Raw genomic sequence first — 27,719 nt, forward strand, 5'->3', positions numbered from 1 at the left:
CATTGCAGATATTTTAACCAGAGGTAAGTGAGACTGTCTTACTGGTTCCAGCCAGTGGTGTGCTGAGCCAGCTCCGGGCAGCTCGCGAGAACTGATTGTGGACGTCTCTTCCCAACTCTACGTTCAGAAACATGTTGGTAGCTTGAAATCAGTCATGATGGGAGTATTCACCACAGAAATCAGTAAATGCTACAAATCATGGCTTTTTTTTCCTGAAGAGCAACTGTTATACACTTATCAGCACACCACTGGCTCCCGCCTTTAATTCCAAGCAAAGTACCACATTTAAACCACTACTCACACAGCCACCAAACAAGAGGATTTTTAGTGTAGTGTCTGAATGAAATGCAAACTGAAAGTCTCATTTATTTATTTTTTCCCTGGAAATATATAACAGAGATTGCAGCTGGTGAAAGATACGGTGGTAACTGACAAGTCATGACCATGCTTTTAGGTTTGAAATAAACCCCAAAAGTTTAATGCTGGTTAAAAAAAAATCTGCAATAAGTATTTATTGGCAGGTTTTGAATTTTCACTTAGCATGCAGAAGAGTTATGTGTGATAAGCCATATATTTTATTGGGGAAAACATCAAACAAAGGTGTTGGATACTGTACTTAAGAACATTTGGAAAAACACAATTTAAAATGTTAATGTTTTCTGTTTCTTATTAGTTTCTTTTGATATAATTTGAACTGTGCTTCAATCCTCACATTAGTGTCCCCTACAGCAGCGGTCCCCAACCTTTCTGGCACCAGGGACCAATTCTGCAGAAGACAGTATTTCCACAGACGGGGTTGCGGAGGGGTGGTTCGGGCGGAACGCGAGTGATGTGGAGCGGCAGATGAAATCTTGCTGGCTCACCCTCTGCTCACCTCTTGCTGTGCGGCCCAGTTTCTGACAGGCCACGGATCGGTAGTGTGGTCTGCAGCCCAGGGGTTGGAGACCCCTGCTCTACAGTCCATTCTAGTGTCTTTTTCCTGGTTAAAACAGTACCGGTGGTTATAGTCGGGCAGCCTTATCTTATATCTCTATAAGAACCATTTGAAGTGAACTCAGAAACACCATTTCTTTTAGCCAGAAAAAGAAAAATGGAATGGCTAATTCAGTGAGTCCACTGCTTGTTCGCACACTGAGCTGTGGACCCCTTGGAGCTCAGAGGCTGGAGGCAAGGCTCTGAGGCTGTGAGGTAGGGGTGGAGGTGAGGGGCTCAGTCGTAGTGGACCTTGCCCTCGGCCACCCCAGAGCTGGACAAGTCTCCATTGCAGAGTGTCTGGAGGGGTGAATGAGGCCTGTCTTCCAAGGTACACTTGGTCTTCATCATGTACTTTCGAAAGGCCTTTTGAATTACAGCAGCACATCTTTCCTCTTCCTTCCTCTTGGTGGTGGTGACTATGGGTTCATATAACTTCTTGAAAGGGTTGGCTTCCATGAACTTCTCCTCCATCACTGCTTTCATGCTATCCAGGCCACTGGACTCACCAAGTACCCTAGCAGTGAAAGCGAACAGGATATCCAGGCAATGAAGGCGATCTCCGCTCACCATGGGCAAGTCCATGACTAAAAATTGGTATTTATTTGGCTTTGCCACACGGAGAGGCTCAGGAAGGGCATCAGCAAAGTCAGAAAGAGCAGAATATTTGATAAATTGTGTTGCTTCCGGGTCAAACTTTTCCCAGACTTCGTAGAATATTTCAAAGTCGTCTTCACCCAAAGGGTCCTCACTTTCTTCAGTGGCTATATTGAAGTTTTCTAAAATCACAGCAATATACATGTTGACCACGATGAGAAAGGAGATGATGATATAACTGACGAAGTAGGTTATGGCTATGGCAGAGAGGTAACAGTTCTCTGACTTGGGGTTACATGAGTCTTTTGATTGCAACATGGGGCTGAGGAGGGCATCCCAGCCTGCCGACGTGGTTATCTGGAAGAGGCAGAGCATGCTGCCTTTGAAAGTTTTGAAGTTGAATATGTCATCAATTCCAGACTCTTCCTTCACTTTGCAAAAACAGTTCATACCAAAAATGGCATAAATAAACATAACCAGAAAGAGTAGAAGGCCAATATTGAATAGAGAGGGAAGAGACATCATTAGCGCGAAAAGGAGAGTTCTGATTCCTCGTGCTGCCTGAACAAGTCTCAGGATTCGGCCAATCCGAGCCAAGCGGACAATTCTGAAGAATGTTGGAGGGAAAGGAATGTGTGCCTGGGTTTTCAAGGCAGAAACAATTGTACCTTAAGAGAAGGAGAAGGGTCAATCAATTTCCAGCAGGCAGACTGACTGACATAGCTTCTCTCTGCTGCCTTGAATCTGAGTGGAAGCAACTTTCTATCATTACTTCTTAATTTATGTACAAAATTAAGATTTTTTTACCTATATCAGGGAAAATATATATCTGTGCCTTAAGTTGGAGAATAATTTCCAAGGTTCGTACAGTTTTAGATGGGACTTTAGATGGGATAGGACATCTAAAATACTGAAGACCCCCAAGGAAAAGAAATAAAATGCTGTTTATGACAGGTTATTTTATTAGTTATCGTATGCACTTGAAGTGCATTATCCATGTTGGGCATTTAAAGTTATTCATGGGGTAACAAATATAAGTTTTCCATATTTATTGTATATATAGAATGGAAAACTACGGATGGAGTTATTTAGATTAGAATGCAAGGAGAAATTTCTGCTACTGAAGGTCAGCTTGAGCCTAAGTTAACAGTGGAAGTTGTACGATCCCAGCCCAAAACTTCTTAAACAAACAGGTTCTTATCATAGAGGAATTTGAACACAGCCTGCTACAGGCGAGGACAGGGCTGGAGAAAGAGGGTGATGTTGGGATGTTCATTTTTGGGCTAAAGCTGCCATGGATCTTTCATCTCTGTCAGTATGCTCATTCCAAGTTCTTCTGGAAGACCTAATTCAAAAAGCTTTAGGGACTAAATTGGAGACAGTTTCTCTGATGTTGTAGATACACCAGAAATAGCATCTCAAGCAAAGGTTTCTGCAGACTGCTAAATATTTGGCCTAAAATGTCACCCTGTTTTCTCATTGCCTGCTCTGCAATCAAGTGATACAAGAATTTAAAACAACTCACATTTTGGCCCAAATATTATAGAATGGCTGGAACATGCTTGCCTTGTATAAGACATGGCCTGGTTCTTGCTCTGGGGATCCTCTAAGGTCATTAGGGGTGATGGGTGGCCAACACTACCTGCCATCACCTAATGACTAAAGAGAACTAGTTGGTGATATACTTCACTGACTGCCTGATTGTATCAAGGAAGTTTAATTCATATGCTAATTGGGCAGGCAACTCCGGTGAGATGTGGAATTGACTACAAACCAATTCAGCAGCAACTGGAGGAGGTCCCTCCTTTAAGGCCCACCTCCTCCATGAATATTTCTTTGAGTAATCAAGCCCAGAGTAATCTGTCTTTCCTCTGAGCTCAGTTCTTTTGTGTACCATGTGATTTGGGGTTCAATCAATTTCTCTTTTTCTGATCCCTTAAGGTGGTAGGTCTTAATACCTCAATTGGATTGTAAACTCCATAGAGAGAATAACTTTGACTCACACTCATTTTGTATTTCTCTAAAAGCTCAGGGGAGAGCGTGAGAAAATGTAGAGGCTAAGGATTGGATGGCAGATCAACTGGCAAAAACATAGAAAATACTGCCCACATTGGTGAGTAGGACTTGGCTCAATGTGTGGACCTTCTCATCCATTGGAACAAGATGCTATACAGTGCTATGCAGTGTAGCTGCAATCGCTTAGCAGTTGTTCATAGGACAGAAGTCAGAGATATTTCCATGAACTCTACAGTGCCTGGCACTGCCTGCAAGAAGGTCAGTAAAGAGTGAAATGAATGAGCTGCTCTCTGCATATTGGAGGAAGAGCCCTTTAAGTGCTCACAGGGCTGCCCCAGACTCACCCCGTCATCATTTTCTAACTTTGCTGCTGCTGTCGATTTCACCAGGAAATGACTAATGATGCTTGGAATTGACTAATAATGATTAACAGTCTATGTAACCGTAACCATGTGGAAAGATCTATTACTAAACCTTATCTACATAAACTTTATGGCTTAGAAACCAGAACAGACTATGAACTGTACCATTCATTTTCTTGGTCTCTGAAACATCTGCATTGCTGCTGTGGTGATAGGAACCAAAATATTTTGATCCAGCATATCTGTTTAATGCATCCTTTCTGAGATAGCACAAAAACTTCCACTTGTGAAATCACTTTTCATTGTCTTCATTGCTCTTTGAACTATGAGAAGAGCCCCTGGGCAGTTTTACACAATTATAAAAAGTCAAATTATCAGTTTAGTTAAAAGCAGACTTCAAAAACCCAGAGTGAAATCTTATAGCTTAGTCATGAAGAATTTAATTTCAAAGTTGATGTGTGTGTGTGTGTGTATGTTTTATAAAAAGGTATATGACAATAACCCTCTTTTTTCCCTATTCTTCTTCCATAAATCTTATAGTTAATTTCTGCCTGTGGTTAAGAAAAATATGCTGATTATAGAGTGAGACTGGTTGGTGAATGGGATCCGAGCAGTTGAGACAAGTGTAGTTCCCACTGTGGTTTAAGTTAACATGAGATACAGAATACAGATAAAGCATTACTTGTCCTTATGACACACTCTTGCAAGCCCCATCTAGGCTGGGCCATGGAGGCCCTGTATAAGGAGGAGGTACGGGAAGGCCTGGCAATGTCACGGGTGCACAGTAATTGTGATCTGACATCAACATGGATTTTGAACTAGGGAAAAACGTGGAAACTAAATGCCAAATCCTTAAAACAAGAAATGCTCTTTAGTTGCACAAGAAAGGTAGAACTTTGACTCAATTCCCTGAATAAAGCAGGTAGCCCCACAAAAACTTTTAAGTCATCTTAATTTTGTCTACCTCCGTTGAATAAATTATCCACATAATTATTTAACTCTATTTCAATTGTGTAGATAGTGAAGGGAATGGAAATTACTCTGTATCTCCTAGCAACTCCCCAAAGAGAATGGCATTAGTTCATCTGTCTATTTTTTCAGAAATCACATTAAGCTTAATTTTCTGCTTTGTGGATGCTCTGGACATAATTCCAAATGATAAGATTTATAAGTTTACTTCTGGCTCTTAGATTAAAGCCCCTCTGGCTGCCAATTTTACTTACTAACAATAGAAATGACCACGATCACACAATCAAATAAATTCCAGCCACTGGTGAAGTAGTATTGCCTCAAAGCAAAGATTTTGATGAGACACTCAGTTGTAAAGACGGCCACAAAGGCCAGGTTGAGACGCTCAAGGAAGAGTTCCATGGCTCTGGACTGGCCATATGATTCAGCCATCATGCTAACCATGTTGAGGAAAATGAGGATGATGATGATGATGTCAAAGACCTGGTGTGTAACTAGGTCAAAAACAAGACCCTGGCATTTGTTCTGAGGAAAAAAAAAAGAAAAAAGGAATCATAGATCATTTTGAGTTGTAGGAATGAAATCATATACATTAAAAGGCACATACAGCAGCATTTGTCCTCTCTTACAATTAAAGCAGTTTCTTGGAAAATGCACAGACCTTTTTTAAAGGGCAAGAAATTCTTCTATAGATATTTTTTCATTTAATTTCATTAAATTTAATTAGATAACTGATTTTAAGTTGTAGGCTTATAGCTTTAATTCCATTTTGAAACCAAATAAGTAAATTAATTAAATTTTTAGTAACAACATAACTTTGATGTGGTGGATGATTTGTTTTTGCTGAAATAAAATAGCTCATGTTGGATTTAATCATAAAAAATGAAGTTCGGTCTCTGTATTTCACCTGCTTCTGTATTTTGACTTCAATAATTCTAATGCAGAGAATACTTGCTCACATAATTATGTTGGACAAAAGAGAATTAACATCTCCAAGCCTCCATTTGTCAGTTCAGAATAATCAGACTTTATACTTAACCAAAACTCTGTATTCAAGCAATTCTTGAATGCCAATTTTCTAATTCTTGTTCACTTAAAGATAAGGCTAGATAAATGGGATTCTGATCCAACGATTACTAAAAATGGAAACAGAAAAACTGATTATTTCACGTTATTACTGATGGTAAACTTGCATATTGGTCTGTACATGGATGGCCTGCTCCAAAGTAAAAATGTGCTGATTGCTCTGGTACAGGTTCTAACTCAAGTTTGCATGTCTAATCTACCATGTGCAGTGAAATGACTCAATTATTCCACTATTTTCTTTAATTTAACATCTATAACGCACCACTTTGTTCTTTACTTAAGTGGAAACTTTTCTTAAACACAAACTCAGACACTGATATTGTATGGCATACTTGGCTATACACTGGTTGTTTTACATTATATGTATATATTAGATTATTTCATATTACATATCATCTAATCAAAGTATACATATAGTATTCTATTTAGAAACCTCATAGACCCCCTAAGAATTCATCTTTATAACCCCTGGCATCTGTTAAGGTAATCCAGGCAAGAGATGATGTTGGTCTGTGGTGGTAACAGTGGAGAAAGACATGAGCATTTAGGTTTAAGAACTAATATGGAAGTAGAAGCAGCAGGAGTCAGAGAATGTTTGAATGGAGTAGGTTATGGGAAAGTTAAGGCTGAGGCTATAATTTCTGCTTGGTGGAGCATTCAAACAACCAGAGAACAGGGGATGAGGAGTTCTGGGGGAAGATGATGAATGTGTCCTGAGCACATGGAGTTTGAGGTGCCAGTGGGGCATCCAAGGGACATGGGCAGGTAGAGCTATTGGTCTGGAGCTCAGGCAGAGAGCTGTAATGCAGATGTGGAGTACAACAGCACCAGTACTGATATGAACTAAAACCAAGAGAATGAATGATATCACTCAGGGAGAGCAAGGGCAATGAGAAGAAAGAGGGTCGGGACGGCAGTGGTAAGATACTACCTGTAAGTTTGTGTCTTTCAAACTTTGCTCCAGGAGCCCTAAAGCTTTTATCAAGGAGTCTGGAGAAGAAACTTGAATGTCAAATGCATTTCCTATGTGAGAATGCATCCGGGAAGTCAGAAAGGACCTGGAGAAAAGATACTTTTAAGGGTGCTCTCCAGGGAAGCAGAACGAAGGCTGAGAATAAATGTAAGGAACGGTAAGCATTGGCCTTACAGTTCAACCCTAATATTTAGAAAACGGAGATTAAAAGTATAAGCTACCAAACGTGGTAGATGATCAAAACACATTCTATGTAATTTTAAGATGTACAGGGACTCCTATATCTCAGGATAATTTTTAACCCCAGTAATGAAGCTACCTTGTGGCGGTACCTCAGGTAGAATCAGAAATGATTCCAGATTTCTTGCTCTTACTGCTAGAAAGAATATCCATCACTCCTCAGGTTAAAACAGCTGTATTTTCCCCTCTATGCAATTGCTATTCCTTTGTTCCAAAGGCCAAAAGATAATATGTAGACTTTAGAGATTAAAAAAAAATCTGTGGGGAGGTAAAGTTGTGAGTTAAGGGCTAACAGCTGATTTGAAGTCTTAGCTCAAACTCAGGGACACCAGGGGATATGCTTTTGGGTTTATCTCATGCAGAACTGCTCTCTGGAATACAGAGGTTAACATAAATGTTCGGCATTAACTGGTGAGTTGTACGTGGCTGTCGGAATCACTCATTGTGAAATCTCGATTGGTGAGCCATGCAGGAAGGGCTTTGGGATAGCACCTACTCCCCGATAAGCCATGTAACAAACAAGTTATAAAAGATGGTTAAGGAATGGAGGTGGCAGCTTCCCTTCGTTAAAGCTGTCCATGCCCACTTCAAGCTCATCTCTCGCATCCTAGCATGTCCAGTGCAGTGGAGAGGCCTAGAAGCTGCATCCATGCCACTGCAACTTCTGTTCGGCTGTGTGCTGCACTGCTGGCTTCATATCCTTCATGAAGTAAACTGGTAAATATGTGTCTCAAGAGTCTTTTAGTAATTCCAAATCTGGGACCAACTGGTACTGAGTCGGTTGTTGCATAGCGTGCACATATAAATAAAAATTGTCTGTCTTTTTTGTTGGCTCAAGTTCAAATAAGAACTTCAAAGTGAAATTAGTACTAGAAAGTGAGTTTGGTACTTAAAAGCTAGATCTGACTTAGGTAAAATGAAGTTCCACATACTGTCATCAGATGAAAATTTCCCAAATATATTGATAATTTTATCATTAACCCTTTTGTAAAAATTCTTCATTGTATAAATTCTAAACACTTGGCCCTGACATTTGTAGACATTTTTAGTGCAACACAAATGTTTAATTCTAGTGGGATGGATTTTGTGTATGCCCGAAAACATGCTCTTTTATTCAACAAATAACTACTGAGAACACACTTTACTCTGTTCGGTTGCTGGGAATAGCAGGAAATTAAACATACCTTTGATAATTTGTGGTCTCATGTTTGAATGAAAATCTCCAAATCCTCTACATGTATCACATATCAAGCCCCTCTTCCATACTGCTTTCCCAGACTTTTCGGCCCCACGGAGCCTCCCTGTCTTGAAAGCCTTCAAACTCACTTGTCAGAGCTACCAACTGTGCCTGTTGTATTACTTTATAATCTAATGCTCTCAAATTCCAGCTCCTCAATTAGACTGTAAGCACAGAGCAGTCCTGTTAGTATCTTGTAAGGCAGGATTCAGCAAAATATGGCCCACAGGCCAAATATGGCCCATCACTTGTTTTAGTGTAGCCCGTGAGCTCAGAATGGGTTTTACTCAGGATGACTTTTGGGAGAAAAACACAAAAGAATAAAATTTTGACACACGAAAATTATATGAAATGCAAATGTTGGTGTTTATAAATCAAGTTATACTGGAACACAGCCAAGCACATTTGTTCTATATCACCGACGGCTGCTTTTGTGCTACAACATCAAAGCTGAGTAGTAGCAGCAGAGACCACATGGCCTGCAAAGCTTAAAATATTTACTGTCTGACCTTTTACAGAAAAAGTGTGCTCGTTCCTGACATAGAAAGTTTATCATAAATACTTGTGAAGTGGAAGTGAGTATGCATGACCTCAACTTCATAGCAGAAAAAGTTGGTAAAAGATATTATAAATACATTTTCAATTGGCCAAGAGTAAATTAAAACTAACTGCTAAATTCACATCATTGCAATGAGTATATACTAAGCAGCTATTGTGTGCTCACTAAAAGGTAAATTAAAGTTGTTGCCCAAGCTCTTACTATTGAATTTGAATGTCTAATCTTCCGAAGGACTTGAGCCATACATCAGTGTACCTGGGTTCATACTGACTTCTTAGGTAAAGTCTATAAATTTAAAAATTAAAGGAGAATGGCACTACAGATATGAGTTCCTCATAACCACTTAATGCATCTATGTGTTTAGAATCAATCAACTGCTCTCACCAGAGGCCTTGGGATGGGCCTTTGAGGTTTTTTGGATCCTAATTTTTTCATTGCATTATAGTATTTCTTCTGTTCTTCTGTCAGAAAGATGTCTTGGCCACCTAAGTATATGGAGAAGATGAGAGCTAATTATCATTAATGGATTTTTGGAAACAAGTTCTGAATTTTCAGAAATAGTTTTAAAGTTATATTACATTTCTATCAACAATTCCTAAAATTCCAATGGGAAGCAGAAAGAGACTCTGGGGGAGGGCTGAAAGGAAATAGGGTTTAAATTAAGGAAGAAGGGAAAAATGTTACTTTTATCAGTTACATTTCTCTTTTTATAATATAAACAAAGATTACAAATTCTTTGCAAACAACCACAGAATCTTTACAAAAACCGAATATATTTCAAGTTGTATAAATCAAACCACAATGAAACAAAAATAGAAATTAGTAACAAAAATTTAAACAAAAAATCCTACAAAGTGACAATTAAAATTCTCCTAAATATGTGAATGCATATGTCATTACTAGTAAAATTTCAAAAAAATCTGTCCAGAGCCATTCTCAGAAAAAGAAAAAAAAATTAGAGAGCTTTAAATGTTTTTACTTCTGGGGAAGGAAGAAAGAATAGAAAAATGAAGTAAGATTTTCATTTCTGGAAATTGGGGTTGGGGGAGTCGTAAAACATCTAGAAATGTGGGATAAAATGGAACAGAATTCCTTTAAAAGACATAGCTGACATAAAAAGAAACGAAATTCAGTTATGTGTAGTGAGGTGGATGGACCTAGAGTCTGTCATACAGAGTGAAGTAAGTCAGAAAGAGAAAAACAAATACCGTATGCTAACACATACATATATGGAATCTAAAAAAAAAAAAACAGTTCTGAAGAACTGAGGGCCAGGACAGGAATAAAGACGCAGACAAATAGAATGGACTTGAGGACACGGGGAGGGGGAAGGGTAAGCTGGGACGAAGTGAGAGAGTGGCATTGACAAATATACACTACCAAATGTAAAACAGATAGCTAGTGGGAAACAGCCACATAGCACAGGGAGATCAGGTGCTTTGTGACCACCTAGAGGGGTGGGATAGGGAGGGTGCGAGGGAGACGCAAGAGGGAGGGGATATGGGTATAGATGTATACGTACAGCTGATTCACTTTGTTATACAGCAGAAGCTAACACAACAATGTAAAGCAATTATACTCCACTAAAGATGTTAAAAAAAAAAAAGAAATAGCTGAACTTGCACAAAAGTAAGGTACATCTCCATCGTCTGAAAATCAAGAGAGATCAAAAAGAAAGAGTAGTAAATTAGTCCTGAAGCCATGGCTGGCCTAACGGCATTTGCTAATCTCTGTAAAAACAAGAATCTTGGGATTTAATAACTACAAGGGGGTCATGGGGAGAAGGCAGTGGGGTTAGGCCAAGGACCCTGTGTGAATCTGGAGCTCTCCAAGTGCTGCCATTAAAGGGTGAAGAAGAAAACCAACCAAACCTGTCTGTTGGCAATGGAAGACAACCAGAACACTGTCTCAGTCTGTACTATGGGTAAAAACCCAGTCTTCCCTGATAATTTGTGCATCCAAGCCTGCCTTGATGAGGGTGTGTGGTTTGAATTTACACCACCAGTATGGACCAAAAATATACAGCCCTAGGACAGTCTTTTCAACAAATGGTGCTAGGAAAACTGGATATCAACATGCAAAAGAATGAAGCTGAATCAGTGCCTAACATCATATAAAAAAATTAACTCGGGCTTCCCTGGTGGCGCAGTGGTTGAGAGTCCGCCTGCCGATGCAGGGGACACGGGTTCGTGCCCCGGTCCGGGAAGATCCCACGTGCCGCGGAGTGGCTGGGCCCGTGAGCCATGGCCGCTGAGCCTGCGCATCCGGAGCCTGTGCTCCGCAACGGGAGAGGCCACAACAGTGAGAGGCCCGCGTACCGCAAAAAAAAAAAAAATTAACTCAAAATGGATCAAAAGACATAAACGTAAGATCTAGAACAATAAAACTCTCAGAAGAAAACATAGAACAAAAGCTTCACAACACTGGATTTGGCAGTGATCTCTTGGATATGACACAAAGGCAAAAGGAAAAATAGATAAATTGGACTTCATAATAACTTAAAAATTTTGTGCATCCAGGACACTATCAATGAAGTAAAAAGGCAACCCACACAATGGGGAAAATATTTGCAAATCATGTATCTGATAAAAAATTAATATCCAGAATATATAGAGGACACCAAAAATATAACAACAGAAAAACAAACAACCTGATTCAAAAACAAGGGCTTGAACAGACATTTCTCTAAAGAAGATATATGAATGGCCAGTCAGCACATGAAAAAAATGTTCAGTGTCACTAATCATTAGGGAAACGCAAATCAAAACCAAAATGAGATACCACCTCACATCCATTAGAATGGCTACTATCGAAAAAACAGAAACAAGTACTGGTGAGGATGTAGAGAAATTAGAACCTTTGTATACTGTACATATTACCATATGATCCAGCAATTCCACTTCTAGGTATAGACCTAAAAGAATCAAAAGCAGGGTCCCAAAGAGATGTTTGCACACCTATGTTCATAAGAGCTTTATTCACAATAGCTAAAATGTGGAAGCAACCCAATTGTTCATCAAAAGAAGGATGAAAGAGCAAAACATGGTATATACATAGCCTTAAATAGGAAGGAAATTCTGCAATATGTTACAACATGCATGAACCTTAAGGATATTATGCTAAATGAAGTAAGCCAGTCACAAAAAGACAAACGCTATACGATTCCACTTACATGAGATACTGAGAATAGTCAAAATCACGGAGACAGAAAGTAGAATGGTAGCCACCAGGGGCTGGGGGCGAGCATGGGGAGTTATTGTTTAATGCATGTAGAGTTTCAGTTTTACAAATGAAGAGTTATGAAGATGGATGGTGATGATGGTTGCACAACATTATGAATGTAATTAATACCACTGAATGTACACTAAAAATGGATAAGACGATAAATTTTATGTTATGAGTGTTTTGCACAGTAAAAAAAAAAAAAAAATTGAAAAAAAGAACAGCCCTAGAAGTTAACCAGGTTTTTTCAGGATGCCTGGCAGACACAAGTGTCTTCAATAATCTTATGCATCATGATAGTATTAATACTATTATTATGAGACTGTCCTATGTGTGTGTTGTGAGATAAATAAAATGAGTAGTTATGGAAAATTTTAAGGTATCATCTTTTGTACCCATGAGAACCAGTTTTCTCAGTGTGAAAAAGAGGAGATATAGATGTACTGGTTAAGTGAAAACCTTGTAGTCATGAATTTGAATGATGAGTATTCATATTTCCACATATATATTTCCTTGTAGTCCTAAATTTGAAGTAGCTCTGTCCACTGAAAAAGTCTCAAAATAATCACAATAAGCATTCCAGACTGTCTTGGAACACCACCTCCCAGCACAACTTAGAGAAATGGCTGATTCCAGATCTGGGGCAGGAAGGGTACAAACAAGGCCTAGAACATATTGTCATTCCAGAGAGCAAGGAACTCATCCAATGGGAGGACCTTATTTGAATCCTAATTTGAAAAGAAACAAACTTTAATATCAGTCAGTCAATCAATGAAAGAATGAACACAGATTTTGAGAAAATAAAAGACTGGAGGAAATTTGAACACTGACTGGGTTTTTGACGAGTTTAAAGAGCTCATATTAAACTTTTTAGATTTGATAATGGAATTGTAGTTATATTTAAAAAGAGATATGTTCTGAAATATCAGTGAATGAAATAATATGATATCTGTGATTTGCTCTATAAAAAATCCAGTGGAAGGACTGGGTAAGGGCATAGATGGCATAAGGATGTTCTTAAATCAATAAATGTTGTGCCGGGTGATGGATATTTTAGTTTCACTCTACCATACTCTTGTGCATGTTTGAAATTTTCTGTAATAAAAAGTAAAACAAAACAGAACAAAAATGCTATGGACTGATCAAAACAGTGATTTCAAATGTAAACTTAAATCTAAAATCACAAGGCCTGACATTCAAATTGTAGGTGCATATTACAGAAGGGACACCACATAGTACACTCCTGAATAACAGCAGCCATAGAGTTGCCTGGGACCGTGAATGATTCTCCCAGCAGACACAAAGAAAGCTCAACAGTATCAGGATACATTGTGGATGAATTAAAAAAGTTCAACAGAAAAATAAAAGTGAGCCACAAAACAATTAGGAAAACCAAAGGTGAATATTTAGTTACCTGATTTTAGGACTGAGAAATGCCTTCAGTATATAAATGCAAGAAAAGAAGCCAAAAAGGACAAGATTGAGAGTTTGACTTCATAAATATGCTAAATGTCTATAAGTTAAAACTGTCATTACAAAAATGTAAGAAGCAAGTCACAAATTGGAGTTACTACATAAAAACATAAGAAAAAGATGATAATGTCAATTTTAAGAAGAGACAAAGACAGTAAACAGATAACTCAAGGAAGAAATACTTATGGCCATCAACCTGTGAAAAAGTATATAACTTCATAAATGGTCAAATGAATGAATGTAAAACTATGAGATAACACTTTTACCCATCGAGCTGGAAAAGATAATTAAAAATTACAAAAGTCAGAATGATTAGAACAGAGTAAATAGGCATCTTCATATCTTGCAAAAGGATGGGACCCAGAATAGCATTTCTGAAAGGTAATTTGACAATATATCTTTAATGCCTTAAATTCTAGGAGCTTATCCTGAGGAAATAATCAGAGATACACAGAGAGAATTTTAAGAATGTTCATGATTATTTTAGAAGAGCAAGAAATTTGGAAATGACCCTAAATGTCCTTAAAAAGGGGAGTGGGGGGAATGCTTAGAACAAATTATGATCTATCCATAATATGGGATGAAATTCAGCCCTGAAAATTCTTATAACAAAGATGATCTCATGACATGAACTCATAACTAATGGAGAGGATAGTTAAAAGTATTACATAATTTCAACGGTGTAAAAGAAATATTTAGTTAAAAAGTAACAGGAAAAGATGGTACCAAAATGATGAGGCTTAATCTAAAATGGTTATTATTTGGCGGTCATCTTATGGGTGATTTAAATATTCTTTTTCTCTTCCTTTTTTTCCACATTTACCACAATGCTCCTATAGATTGTAGAATCAGAAAAATAAATATCTGTTGTTACAATGCGTGGGGAAAAAAACTCCCTAAAAAAACCTGTCTCTTCCCCAACCATCTTCTTTCCAAGTAAGTTCAGTAAATCTGCTGAGATTTGGGTGTTGAGAGGCAAGACACAAGTTTACTGAAAAAGGAGCGTTTACAGATTTTCCTGTACTTACAATGGTGTTACATCCTGATAAACCCATTGTAAGCTGAAAATATTGTAAGTTGAAATGCATTTAATACACTTAACCTACTGAACATCATAGCTTAGCCTTGCCTACCTTAAACATGTTCAGAACACTTACTTTAGCTTATAGTTGGGCAAACTCACGTAACACAAGCCCTATTTTATAATAAAGTGTTGAATACCTCATGTAATTTATTGAATACTGTACTGAAAGTGAAAAACAGAATGGTTGTATGGATACAGAATGTTGTAGGTATATATCGATTGTTCACCCTCAGTGAGTGCGTGGCTGACTGGGAGCTGTGGCTGCTGCTACCCAGTGTCACAAGAGAGTATTGTACTGCATATCTCTAGCCCAGGAAAAGATCACCATTCAAAATCTGAAGTAAAGTTTCTACTCAGTGAGTATCACTTTTGCATCATCATAAAGCTAAAGTTGTGTAAATTGAACCATCCTAAGTCGGGAATCATTTGTACTCTTTTTATCCTGGATAACAGGGTACGCTTGAAAGGCTACAAAAATATGACATAAATACTAATCCTGGTAATTATTTTTCTATTAGAGTTCCTTTGTTTAAGAGGGTAGAGTGGAGAATAAAAACAATGATTTAATAAAACCCAGCTGTTTTAGTTCCTTTCCAGCCATATCCTCAAGACTCTTCTCCAGGAGGCTCCCTCTTTGTTCTCATGCAGATGATAAAGGCTACTTTGCACAACAATTTAGAACAGATTTATGCTCCATTCAAGCTCTTTGGAGAAGACAGGTAAAAATACCAAATCAGGACAACCCCCATACTTATCTTTTTCTGCTGTTGGTTGAAGTTGTCAATAATAACACCAATAAAGAGATTCAGAGTGAAGAATGAGCCAAAGATGATAAAAACTACGAAGTAAACATACATTAATGAGTTCTCCTCAAACCTTGGCTGTTGTCCTTCCTGTTAGGGATTTTTTAAATGAGAGAAGAAAACAATTACTGGAGAAAAACATGAGCCATCTCAACTGCCTGGTAGCAGCTGCATTAACCACTCAGCCTCCTCCAGTCAGCCGTGGCCCTGTGGGGAGCCCCTCTCTCCTCTTTCAGCTTCCCCCAGCACAGCTTGAGTGGTACCATACAGTGGGGAGGGGGTGTGGTGGAGGATTAGGCTTTTCCTTCTAAGTAATGGAGAATCATTGAAGGGTTGTGAGGGAGGAGAGTGGCATGATCATATGTGTCCTTTGAAAAGGTCTCTAGGATGTCCATATGGACACATAATTGGAGGGAGCCAGATTGGAGATATCCACCAGAGAAGGGACATGTTCACTTCAGGAGATTGACTACCAACCCTTGTTGAAAGGCTGTATCCTTCAAACAGGGCTCACTACTGTATTTAGCCTGTGCTTGCATCCTGTCACTCTTGAATTCCTAGTGCCTGGCATAGCTTGTGACATGTAGGTTCTCCACACACATTGAATGAGTGGATGAATGATCAAGCTCTAGAAGGGACAAGAATGGACTATAATCAAGCTCCCCTAGCTTAAGGCATGACCAAAAGCGTCCAAGATCTTCACATGGTCATTGGTTTTATTCATTTTGGGGATAGGTGGCAGGAGCATCTCTGTTTTCTTTCCCCTGATCACATTCAAAGATAGAGATGAATGTTGATAGCTCTGTTTTGTGTTGAATGTACTCATGATACTTGTTTTTCAAAACCCACCATACAGACTAGTGTATTAGAGGTAAATATTTGAAACAATTATTTTTCTCTTTTGCCTTGAAGAGTACCTGACCTTACTCCCAGTTGGCTGGAAGCATCTACTTGTTTGAATTAAGGATAGGCATTTAGTCTAGAAACAATGTAATGGAAAGAAGCATTAATATTCAGTATCTGACATTGAAAACAAGATTATGCCGCAGGCTAATCATCTTGCAAAGGGAGGTTCAGACAGAAAGAGGAACACAGAAAGGATCACCTCACTTGTACCCAGGGAACTGTCAGAAAGAGAAACAGAGAGAGAGAGAACATCGGAGCTGTGAGATGTGTGTCCTGATTTTCCCTTCTTTGGGTTTGGAGAGGGGGCTTGGGGCCCAGTAAATCGAGGGGAACATGGAGAGCAAAGAATGTGTGTTCTGCCTCAACTTTGATATTTTTCAAAGGGAAAACTACTGCTGGGAAGGCCTGGGATACGCTGGGCAGGCAGGATGACTTAAGAGACTGGAGTAGCATAATTGGGCAGACAGCGGTCTCCTGAACCTTCTTTAGTTCTCATGGCTTGGACGTGGGGTTGACAGCCATATGCCTGCCATTGTGGGCTTCATAGTAAGGGGTGGGAGTAGACTGCTGAGCCAGGAGACCATATGAAGGATATGGCAGAGAGTCAGTGTTTGAGGCTAGGAGGAGTTGAAGGAGGAGAAAGGCCCATGGTTTCACCAGTTGCAGCTTCGATATTTGAGAACAGTAGGATGCTCTGTGACTACACAGACAAAGGCCATTATACTAGCACACACCAGTTAGGATATCCCAGGACCACATCAGGTCAGGCACACCTCCACACACCTCCACCCACCCATCATTCACTCAAGGAACATATATAAGACATATACTTCTTCTGTCATACATAAGATCTCTTCCCTATCCCCTAGCTCCACCTCAAGGCAGATGGATGTCTAAGGTAAACTGAGGTGAAGTTCATATATTCATATAGACAAAAAAATAAGCATATTAATATTTTAAAATATTTCCTTTGTTATAAATTGCCTCTACTACTACTATATCACTATTCATATCACCTCTACTGCTACTACCAGCTGTACTGAACATCTACTATGTGCCAGGTATCAACTCTATATACTCTCAAACAATAACACATATGTGTGTGATGGTAGGAAAAAATAAACAATGCTGATTCCATTCTTGATTTAACCATTTGCTCTCACTATGACTTTGGGCAACACTCTTCCTTTCTATTCCTCAATTTTCCCAACTGGGAAATAGAAATGGACTATTTTGCTGAGTACTCTTCTAACCTTGGGAATCCATGATCACTTTTTATTTAACTATAATTTGACAGTTGGCAATTACTAGAAATCCCCTTATTCTCTGGGGAACCTGGAGCCATTGAAGGGTCTCTTGCTCAGACCTAGTCCAATCTTAAGGTTCTCTCTCCCACAGTCAAGAGCAGGTACCCTTTGAAATTTGGCTTCTGCCTTTCCACTCACTTGAAGAGGAGGTGAGAGAGGAAAATCAAGGCATCCTGTGATTCTGTTGCTTCTGGCTCCACCTCCTACATGAGTGGTCAGTATGGAGAAAGAGGACTTGACTTTGTAGCATGCTAGGATGTAATACTCATAGGAGGATGAATAAGAATCCTTTTAATCCCTGTTTCATAGTGTTTGTCCTAATGAAAACAAGGCAAAGAATCCTGGCCACTGGAATTATGATGCAGGAAGTTCTGGGCTGTCCATGTAGTCATGATACTCCTGATTTGATCCTAGCACTCTAGAACATGGTAGAACACAAGCTCACCCCTCTGGAATCAACAGCTGCATACATAATATCCATCCAGCCCTTAAATGTTGCCTGCAATGAAAGCAGAGGAACATGAACGTAATTATAGACTTGCCATCAACAGACAAGTGCCATACAAAAGCCACAAGTCCAGTGGGCAGATGTACATAAGACAATGTCCCACCCTTCCAGGACAGAATGTCCGCATAAAAGAACAGCAGAAGGAAATTCAAGGATAGATGTCTTGGATTTTTTTTCCTTCATTTTCACAAGACAAAAAGTTTAAAAACAAGAGAAAATTTCTGCCTTAAAAATTGCTAAAGAAGCTATGAACCAACTGCTGCAAAGAGCCTGATTAAGGCTCTTTCCTGATTCCACATCTGTTTGCACTATCTGTCCAAAACCTTGCAACCACGATTTAACCTGAGACTGACTTCCCACAGGGAACTGTTACTAATGGAGTGGCTTAGCATCTGAGGCTCTATGCCTCTCTGGCTGGAGCTCAGGAGAGCAAGGCACCATTTAGGACAGAGTGAGAGGTCCAGACCCTTATGGGATATCGCCTGGAGGTTGAGGCTCAGTAGAAAATAAGGTTGGAGATGCTCGGTGCGGAACAATTCCAGAGGGCATTAGCTCCCATGTGAGAAACTGGGATTTGATTCTCTTATCTCAATAGAGTCTCTGTATTTTTATTAGCTGAGAAATGGTTTATGATTCTTTTAAGGTTTCTTTCCCCAGAGTGAAAAACAAACCCACAGCGCTTACCACTTGCAGCAGCGCGAGGTAAGCCATTCCCACATTGTCAAAGTTGACTTTCAGGGTGAACCAGGAGAAATTTCCACTTTCACATTGACTCCGGTTTGCAACAATGTTGTAATTTATAACTGAGTTTCCATCTGTTACATTAACACATCTTCCAAATTTTCCAGAAAACAAATTTACTCCCAGGATACAAAATATGAGCCAGAAAATGAGGCAGACAAGCAAAACATTCAGGATGGCAGGTATGGCACCTATGAGAGCATTAACTACCACCTTAAGGAAGCAAAACAGAAGAAAAATATAATAGACGTGTGAGACTCAAAAAGCTCTTGATCTTCCCAGGATGGGCCTAACGTGTGGGGCTGGATTCCTTGGAGCCCCGTCTTTACATTCCAGCCCCGAACCCACACCCCACGGCAAGCCCTGCTCTCAGCTCCATACATAATGGGTCCTTTCTGTTGCCACAGGATCACTTGAGAAGTGTCCTCTGATGATGGTGTTACGAGACTTATGGGACACCTACCCTAGGATTGAAGGGAAGCCAGAGCCCATCTTGGCTGTCACAGAAGCACTTTTAGGTGAAGACTGTATCTTAGACTTTTCTCCATCTCTGAAATTCTAAGCAGTGGGCTGGATGGGAAGGAGTCCAGGAAAAGCTTGGCAATTTAAGGGAAGCCCAGCCCAAGAAGAGCAGTTGGCTTCTCTGCCTTTCCCTGCTAGCTGACTTTCCTCCCATCCATCTGAAGAACATACCTTCATTCCTTCAAACTGGGACAGTGCTCTCAGAGGCCTCAGCGCTCGCAGAATCCGGAAGGACTTCAAGACCTTTAAGTCGATGAGACTGGTCACAGAGACCTGGTGGGAAAAGAAGCCACAGGTAGTGCACCTGACTTGGTGCCCAGAGAACCCAGTGGGGATTAAGAGCTGTCTTTCTGAGAGGCAAACTCATTGTGCCCACAGTGGATTATCCAGACACAGAAACCAGCCAGACCCTGCTGGAAGGGGACGGCAGGTGAGAGGCTATTTTCCTCCTTGCCTGGTAAAGCTACAGCCCATATGGGTGAGAACAATGCATTTACACGATTTGCTTGATGAAAGACAAAGAAAAGCTGAGACACTGTTGTGAATTAAAGGAAACCAAAGAGACATGACAATGATAAGTCATGTGAGGTCCTGAGTTTGATCCTGGATTGCAGTGGGGGGAAAGATGATGGTGTGTGGGTAGGGTGAATTAGCCATAAAGAACCTTGTGACAATTGAGAAAATTTGAAAATGGATGTGGGTTTTAGTATTGGATCATGTTAAATTCCTAACCTTGATAACTGTATTGTGACTGTGTGAGATAATATCCTTGTTCTTAGGAAATACACACTGAAATGTTGAGGGCTAATGGAGTGTGATGCCTGCAACTTAATCTCAAGCAGTTTAGGGGGAAAAAAATAGAAAAAATGATAAGGCAGATGAGCTGCAATGCTAACAATTGGTGAATCTGGGGGAAGAGTATAAGGGATTCTTTACACTACTTCTTGCAATTTTTCCGTATGTTTGAAATGATACCAAAATCAAGTTATGAAGAAATAATTCTTTGTTTGCTAATATTTCCCTCCATTCAAATAGCTCCCATTTGGAGAATTAAATCCAATTTTCTCTCCTAACGTACTTCTTCCCTATGGGAGAGGACTGAGGATTGGAAAACTCCGTAAATACACTAACTTAAAACTCAACAAACCTGCTGAGCTTAAGTTGAAGGCCACTATTTGCAGATCTTCAGCCATTCTTATTGATTATGCAGACCCTTCAGAGGCTCGGCTTAGAAGGGAAGTGGCTCAGCATGACAGGAAGTGAATTATCCTGTCAATCTCATTGTAAAAGTAAAATATTTGCAAATTGAGAGAAATTGAGTGAATATGACAGAATAACCAGATTTTAAAATTTGTAACCAACTTTAAAAAATCACCACCAATTCAAAATGTGTTTATTTATAATGGTTTTTTCAAGTAGGTGTTTTTGTTCTTTTGTTTGTGACAGCATTGCCTGTTGGGAGACCTATTTAATCAGCTTTTCCACAAATACACCTACTTTGTTCCTAGCCAGAGGGAAAAGGATGGCAAAGCTTAGCAGTTCTGGCTTTACTAAATGACTGTTACCATGGGTGGGGAAGATGTTCCTAGAGGGGCATTGTACACCCTTTCGCCTGGAACTTCACCCCCAGTCTCTGTTCCACCAATTGGGAGACATTGATGAGACACACAAACATAAAAACGTCCACATTCTTTCCCACTCTATGGCATTCTTCCAGGGGGGAAGTCTTCACTAGTTTTATTTTATTTCTACCTAATTTGCATTTATCACTCCACACTATGTTTTTGAGATTCCTATCATGTTGATATATATTCTCATGGTTTGCTCCTTTTAACTGTTATGAAATATTACAGCATATAAATATTCATATTTTATTAACTCATTCCCTCTTGGTGAATATATAAATTATTTCCATTTCTTTGCTACTATGAACAATAGCAAACTGGACAGACATGTGCATTTTTCCTGGGTACATACACAAAAGTTTTCCTTAAATGTATAACTAGAAGTGGTATTTCTGGGTTTGTAAATTGGGCTCATTTGTAATTTTACTTAAGAGTGCAAAACTTTCCACAAACTGTACGATAGTTAGCAGTGACTAAAAATTCCATTTTCCTAAATTTTTCTCATATTAGATATTATCCAACTTAAAAACTTTTGTCTATCTGATGAGTAAAAAGAAGTGTCTCATTTTAATATGCACTTCTGTGCTAACTGGTGATATGACTAGTGTGTATTTCTTTATACATTTATTAGCAACTTGAGCTCCTTCTGTGAATTGCCTATTTTCATCCTCCCATTCTTACACTGGGTTGTCTTTTTCTTGTTGATCTGTAGGGAGTATTTACACACTGTAGACAATAACTATCTGTTATGTATATGGCAAATACTGTCTCCAGGGTCTAGCCTGTTTTTAACTATAATTATGGTATTGTTGAACAACAAAAAAAGTTTTACATTTTGAAATAGGTAAACTTATGTCTATATGTATGTACGTATGTATTTGTGGTTGTGTTTGCATTTTCTTACTCCACAATTATAAAGATCATTTTATATAATCTTGAGTAACAAGCAACATAAAAGGAGTATTCACATACACTCTCTCTCATTTAATCCGCACGACAATGCCCTGAATTAGGCAGTGTTGTACATCACTACCACGTTACAGATAAGGAAGCCTGAAGCTCAGAGGATCAGCAACTTGTTTCACGTGGAATTGGGTCTGTATGATGCTAAGGCTGATAATAGTAATAGTGGACCACACTTATTGTTTTTTTTTTTTTTTTTTTTTGCAGTACGCCGGCCTCTCACTGTTGTGGCCTCTCCCGTTGCGGATCGCAGGCTCTGGACGCGCAGGCTCAGCGGCCATGGCTCACGGGCCCAGCCGCTCCGCGGCATGTGGGATCTTCCCGGACCGGGCACGAACCCGTGTCCCCTGCATCGGCAAGCAGACTCTCAACCACTGCGCCACCAGGGAAGCCCCGGACCACACTTACTGAGTGCTTTCTCTGGGATTTATAGAGATATATATTTACAGGATTATTTCTTTTCTTGCTCTACTCATTTCTGTTCCATTCATTTCGTTGTCAACTTTATGTTTGTCTCATTAAATAAGTTTGTGAGCCTCCCCTCTTTTTCTGTTCTTTGTAACAATTTAAACAAGGTTGGAGTTAACTGCTCGCCTTAGTCAGTTCAGGCTGCTATAACAGAATACCATACAATAGCCTGGATGTATAAACAACAGAAATTTCTCACAGTCTGGAGGCTGAGAAGTCCAAGATTAAGATGCTGGCAGTCAGTGTCTGGTTGAGGGCCTATTTCCTGGTTCATAGACAGCCATCTTCTCCCTGTCTTCACATGGCAGAAGGAGTGAGAAAACCCTGTGGGGTCTCTTTTATAAGATCACTAATCCCATTCATGAGGGTTCAGGAATAAATGTCTTAGTCACCTCCCAAACACCAAAACACTGGAGATTAGGTTTCAACATACAAATTTGGAGCAGGGGTGGGACACAAACATTTAGTCTATAGCCACTGCTCCTTGGAAGTTTGCTAAACTTGTTTTCAAAACCACCTGGGCCTAATATCCTTTTTGAAAGTGTGGTATTCAACTACTGTTTTGATATTTAAATGGCTATTGTTAGATTTATGTTTTCCATTTTGTATCTGGTCAAATTTCGGCAATTTAGCATCTACACTCTAATTTTTACCCATATGAAAATTTATGTCAAAACTTCAAGCACTTTGCTTGAGGTTACACAGAAAGAGAGTAAACAAAGAAGATTTAGAATCAGTCTCCTAAGTTTAGGCCAGTAAACCACAGGTCCTAGATCAGAAATACCAATAATCTTTCCATTGTCTTATGCATTTTTCACTATAATCTAATAAGATAATGGGTATAGAGTGATTAGCACTCTGGAAACTCATAGGGATCGACATGATGATCATGGGGTTGCTTGTGTTGGAGCTCCAATGGCACTGATGCTTTTCTGAAATTCCTGAACCACACGGCTTATTTGTGCCCACCAACAAAATTATGGCTCTCCAGTGTGGTGTGCTGACCACACGGCTTATGCTATGCATTTGTCATATCTACTTCCTTAAATAGCAGGGACAAAGTCTAACAAATTAGGTCATGGTAGCAAGGATATAGATAGATGTTAAAATCAAGGGCTTTGGAGTGAGGCTTACTAGGTTTGAGTCTCACCTCCATCACTTCTAGCTGGGCAACCTTGAACATGTTTCTTAGCCTCTCTATGACTTAGTTTACTCCTTTGTATCTGGGAAAAATAACAATAACTACCACACGGAAAGGCTGTGAAAACTAAAAGACAGAATGCATATGAGGCATATGGCAAAGTACTGCTTTCTCTGGTACAGAGAAAACAGTGGAAAAATGTGATCTACTGTTACTACTACTGGCCTTAGCATCATACAGACCAAAGTGTGAATTCCAATTTCACCTGAAACAAATTGCTAACCCTCTGAGCTTCAGGTTTCCTTGTCTGTAATATGGTAGGTGATATATAGGTCTGCTTAACTTGGAACATTGTTGTTCAGATTAAATGAAAAAATGTATGTGAATAATTCTCTTTGTTGCTTGACAATTAAGACGGAGACCAGTCTAATCTGCTCGCTGCTGAGCTGCTTTGAGAAGTTTTGAAAAGAAATGAAAAGTTGGAAGGAGAAGTAAAAGTAGAGAATATGCAAAGTTATCCTAGATTTACATCAGACATAAGCAGTGCTTATGGAGAGAAGTGAATGAGTACTATCATGGAAAGGGTTGAGGTGGTGAGCGTATGAGATGCAGCGTATGAGGAATGGGAACGAGGAAAGGCTGGACTGCTGATGGATGAATGTGAAGAAAAATATTTTGGAGAGGCACTCATATAAGGCACACAGGAAAAGCAGCTCCCATGTGATCCCCTCCTCCACCCCTACCCACCCACCCCTCAACCCCCACCTGCATGGGACACAGAGATGGTAAACTTACAATCACAATGATGAAATCGAGCCAGCACCAGGCACTGGTGAAATACTTCCTAAATCCAAAGGCCACCCATTTCAGACCCATCTCCAAGATAAAAATGTATGTGAAAATACTGTCAGTACAATTAAGTATTTTTTGGATTTTGGGTTGTGTACCAAGGTAAATATCTTCAAATACCTGAAATGACAAAGCACATCCATAGGCCAAGTTGAACTCTTTGCTGACTGTAACTTTTATTTTTCTTCCTTATTTGAATAAACTAGTACCTCTCTTGGTAACAAGGTTTTGTACAAAAGGTATTAAGGCTGAACTTTTCCAATAGAAAAAATTCCTTGAGTAAGTAAAACCAGAAGAAGGAAAATCCTATTTCTAGATTTCTGTTGCCACTATAGTTCCCCAGGCTCTCATCACTGGCTCCTGGAATATTTTTTTTAAAAATCTTAAAAAAAAAAAAATTTTCACCACATTATTTCCTGGTCTTCCTAATCCTTTCAACTCTTGCCAACAATATCTTGCCAACTTTTCCAGAACCTCCCAGTGGCATACACCATCTCTCTCATCCCCCTAGTTACGTGGATGGCTCTATTTCAGTGGCTCTTTGTTGCTTATAACATCAAGTCCAAACACCTTAGCCCAAACTCTGGATCCTGCCAACCCTGAGGCTCATCATCTTCCACCACAAACAGCATTATCCGTTACGCCAGTGTTCCCTACAGATGTGATCATTTTGTATGTGAACCATGATTTGCAAAAGTTTGGGAAGCAGTGGGCTAGAGCTCCCAATGTAAATTACTTTGAATATTAAATTTCATTAAGTGTGATTTATGAAAATTAGATATCCAAGCTTTTGGAGAGACGCTTTTCCATGCTACATCCAAACTTCCTTCACCTGAAGTATGTGTGCGTGTGACTCTTCAGGGCCTATATTACTAGGGTGTAAGCTGTCCTTTTGGTCTTTACAGTGTTACTGAGGATGAAAGAAAAGGGAGAAGAGGTACTAAACCTGCCAAGTCATTTGGCAGGCAATGCCAAATGAAGGCAAGAAAGAAATCAGCCCTGCTGTCAGGGACTAAGGTAATCCCACAGTCCCACAACCCTAGGGAAAAAGAATAAAGAATAAAACAGTCTCACTTCCAACCCCCAAGTGGGCTTTTGACTGAAGAAGGCCCTTCATCTCCTCCTCTGCCCCACTGGCTCCTGGTCAGCATTTAAGATCTCAGCTTAGCTTATATCTTCTATAGGAAACTGTCCTTCTTCCACAGGAATAGGTTAGGTGCCATCCTACATGGCCCCATGTCACCCACTGCTTCTCTGACTGTATCACTATGGCCCTGGTCTATAATTTTCTGGACTCCATCTGTCTTCCCTACTAGCCTCCAAGCTCCTGAAGGTCAGGGATTGTCTGTTTGCCTCTTGAGGAGAGACATATCTGAGTGGTGTTGGAAGCTCATTTCCTCTCTCATTTTGAAAACTTAGCAACAAGCTGGCTCAGCAGGTCTGAGTTTGCCCAATGGAAGAGCAGGCTGATATCAGCAACTGAGCTTTGGAAGCTCCCATAATATAACTAGGCCATTTCCTAATCCAGGAAGCTCCCATTATTAAGTAGTTGCCCAAATCAGAGCTTCTCAAACTCTAATGAGCCCCAAATCACTTAGGTTCTGATTCAGCCGGCCTGGGGTGGGCCTAAGACTCTGCATTTTTAATAAGCTGCCAGGTGATATGAGGCTGCTGGTTCATATGCCACATACAGTGGTGAGGGACTAGATGTTTCTTGTCTCCATTTCTCTATAAATACGTGTAGTGAAACAGGGCCTGGGTCCCTCTCCTGGAATCCCCTGCATTGTGTGCTCAGTATCACTGCCCAGCCTACGCTTGCCTCATCTGAAGGCAGATGAGGACTAGGAGGATTGTGTGCCCTCTGCTACTTTTCTGATTATAAGTTTTCTCACACGGTGCATGGGGTGTGTGTCTGTGACCTTGTGACAACACCACTGCTTTTCTACTGACTAACACAGGGCGTGGCAGACAACAATGACCATTTGTGGAATAAATGCAAGAACGCTGTCTTTTGGAAGTGTAGACAGCTGGTGAGATGTAATCACCAGAAGATTACAGGGAACTCTACAGGGTGAGCGATAAAAATTAATGAAGGGAGTTCTCTGGGATGGTCTTAGGGAAATTTTCTTTTTTGTTTCAGGGACAATTTATATTGCAGTAAGCAGGTAAATGGGGATGTCTGTTGATCACAGGCTCTGGTGGGCCCCCATGTGTGCTCTTCTCCTTTCACCTAGAGATTACACAGGTGTAAAGCACTAACCAGGAAGGCAGGGGTGTAGGAACAAGACATGTCCTTGTCCCTCCTAGCAACTTGTGAAATGTTCTGTGACTCTAAATCCATAAGGGATAGCTCAGTACTCCATTCACTTGACATGACAAATAATAAGAGAATTTAGTTTTATATTATGGCCATTTTAAGAGGAGATACAGAACATAATGGGAGGGAGAGAGAGAAACATGTAGGTGATAAGAGAGAACACACTGTTGCCCAAGGTGAGGATATATGTGCAGAGGAGGAAAGATGGACTACAAGGTGAGAAGAGAGAGGAGAAAGGAGTTAATGACTATATGGCTAGGGAGGCTGGTGGATTTAGTTATTTCCAAACCTCACTGGAAATCACACCATACCTCAATTTAGAAGGATCTGTCATACACATAAAGTGGTATCTCTTTGTCTCTCCTCTCAAGGGATCATGAGTGGTGAAAAATACCAAGGCAACTTATATCCTAATCTGGTCCCTGTTGACTTCTCCTCCTAATGTTTTACCTTTTAGAAAGCAGCACTATGGTCTTCAGAAAAAAAGAGAATAGGAGCATTGCCGTCTAGAGGAGGAAACGTGTAGGATACAGTGAAAATGTCTAGAAATCCTCCATGAATGATGGACAGACTTGGAGTCAAGGGCAAGACTCCAATAGCCACTTTAAAGTGCCTATTTGGGGACTTCCCTGATGGTCCAATGGTTAAGACTACACACTTCCATTGCAGGGGGCACGGGTTCAATCCCTGGTAGGGGAACTAAGTTCCCGCATGCTGTGTGGTGCAGCCAATATATAAAGAAAGGAAAGAAAGAAAAGGAAGGAAGGAAGGAAGGAAGG

General features: G+C 39.9%; 1 protein-coding gene across 7 annotated transcripts in view; it reads right to left on the bottom strand.

Annotated features, from left to right (window-relative positions):
* Window positions 1-387: 387 nt before the first annotated feature.
* SCN11A (sodium voltage-gated channel alpha subunit 11) overlaps window positions 388-27,719 on the bottom strand; it is a 130,623-nt gene continuing 103,291 nt past the window's right edge. For all 7 annotated transcript variants that reach the window (XM_060307599.1, XM_060307594.1, XM_060307595.1 and 4 more), the window contains 8 exons: window positions 24,570-24,743; window positions 19,749-19,850; window positions 18,999-19,268; window positions 18,252-18,305; window positions 15,546-15,683; window positions 9,396-9,500; window positions 5,171-5,441; window positions 388-2,237 (listed from right to left, as the gene is read on the bottom strand). In XM_060307599.1, coding sequence (XP_060163582.1) covers window positions 1,210-2,237; window positions 5,171-5,441; window positions 9,396-9,500; window positions 15,546-15,683; window positions 18,252-18,305; window positions 18,999-19,268; window positions 19,749-19,850; window positions 24,570-24,743 — 2,142 coding nt within the window. In that variant the 3' untranslated portion in view covers window positions 388-1,209. The remainder of the gene's footprint in view (window positions 2,238-5,170; window positions 5,442-9,395; window positions 9,501-15,545; window positions 15,684-18,251; window positions 18,306-18,998; window positions 19,269-19,748; window positions 19,851-24,569; window positions 24,744-27,719) is intronic.

Source organism: Globicephala melas, chromosome 11 (assembly GCF_963455315.2).
Source record: "Globicephala melas chromosome 11, mGloMel1.2, whole genome shotgun sequence".
Lineage (NCBI taxonomy): Eukaryota > Metazoa > Chordata > Mammalia > Artiodactyla > Delphinidae > Globicephala > Globicephala melas.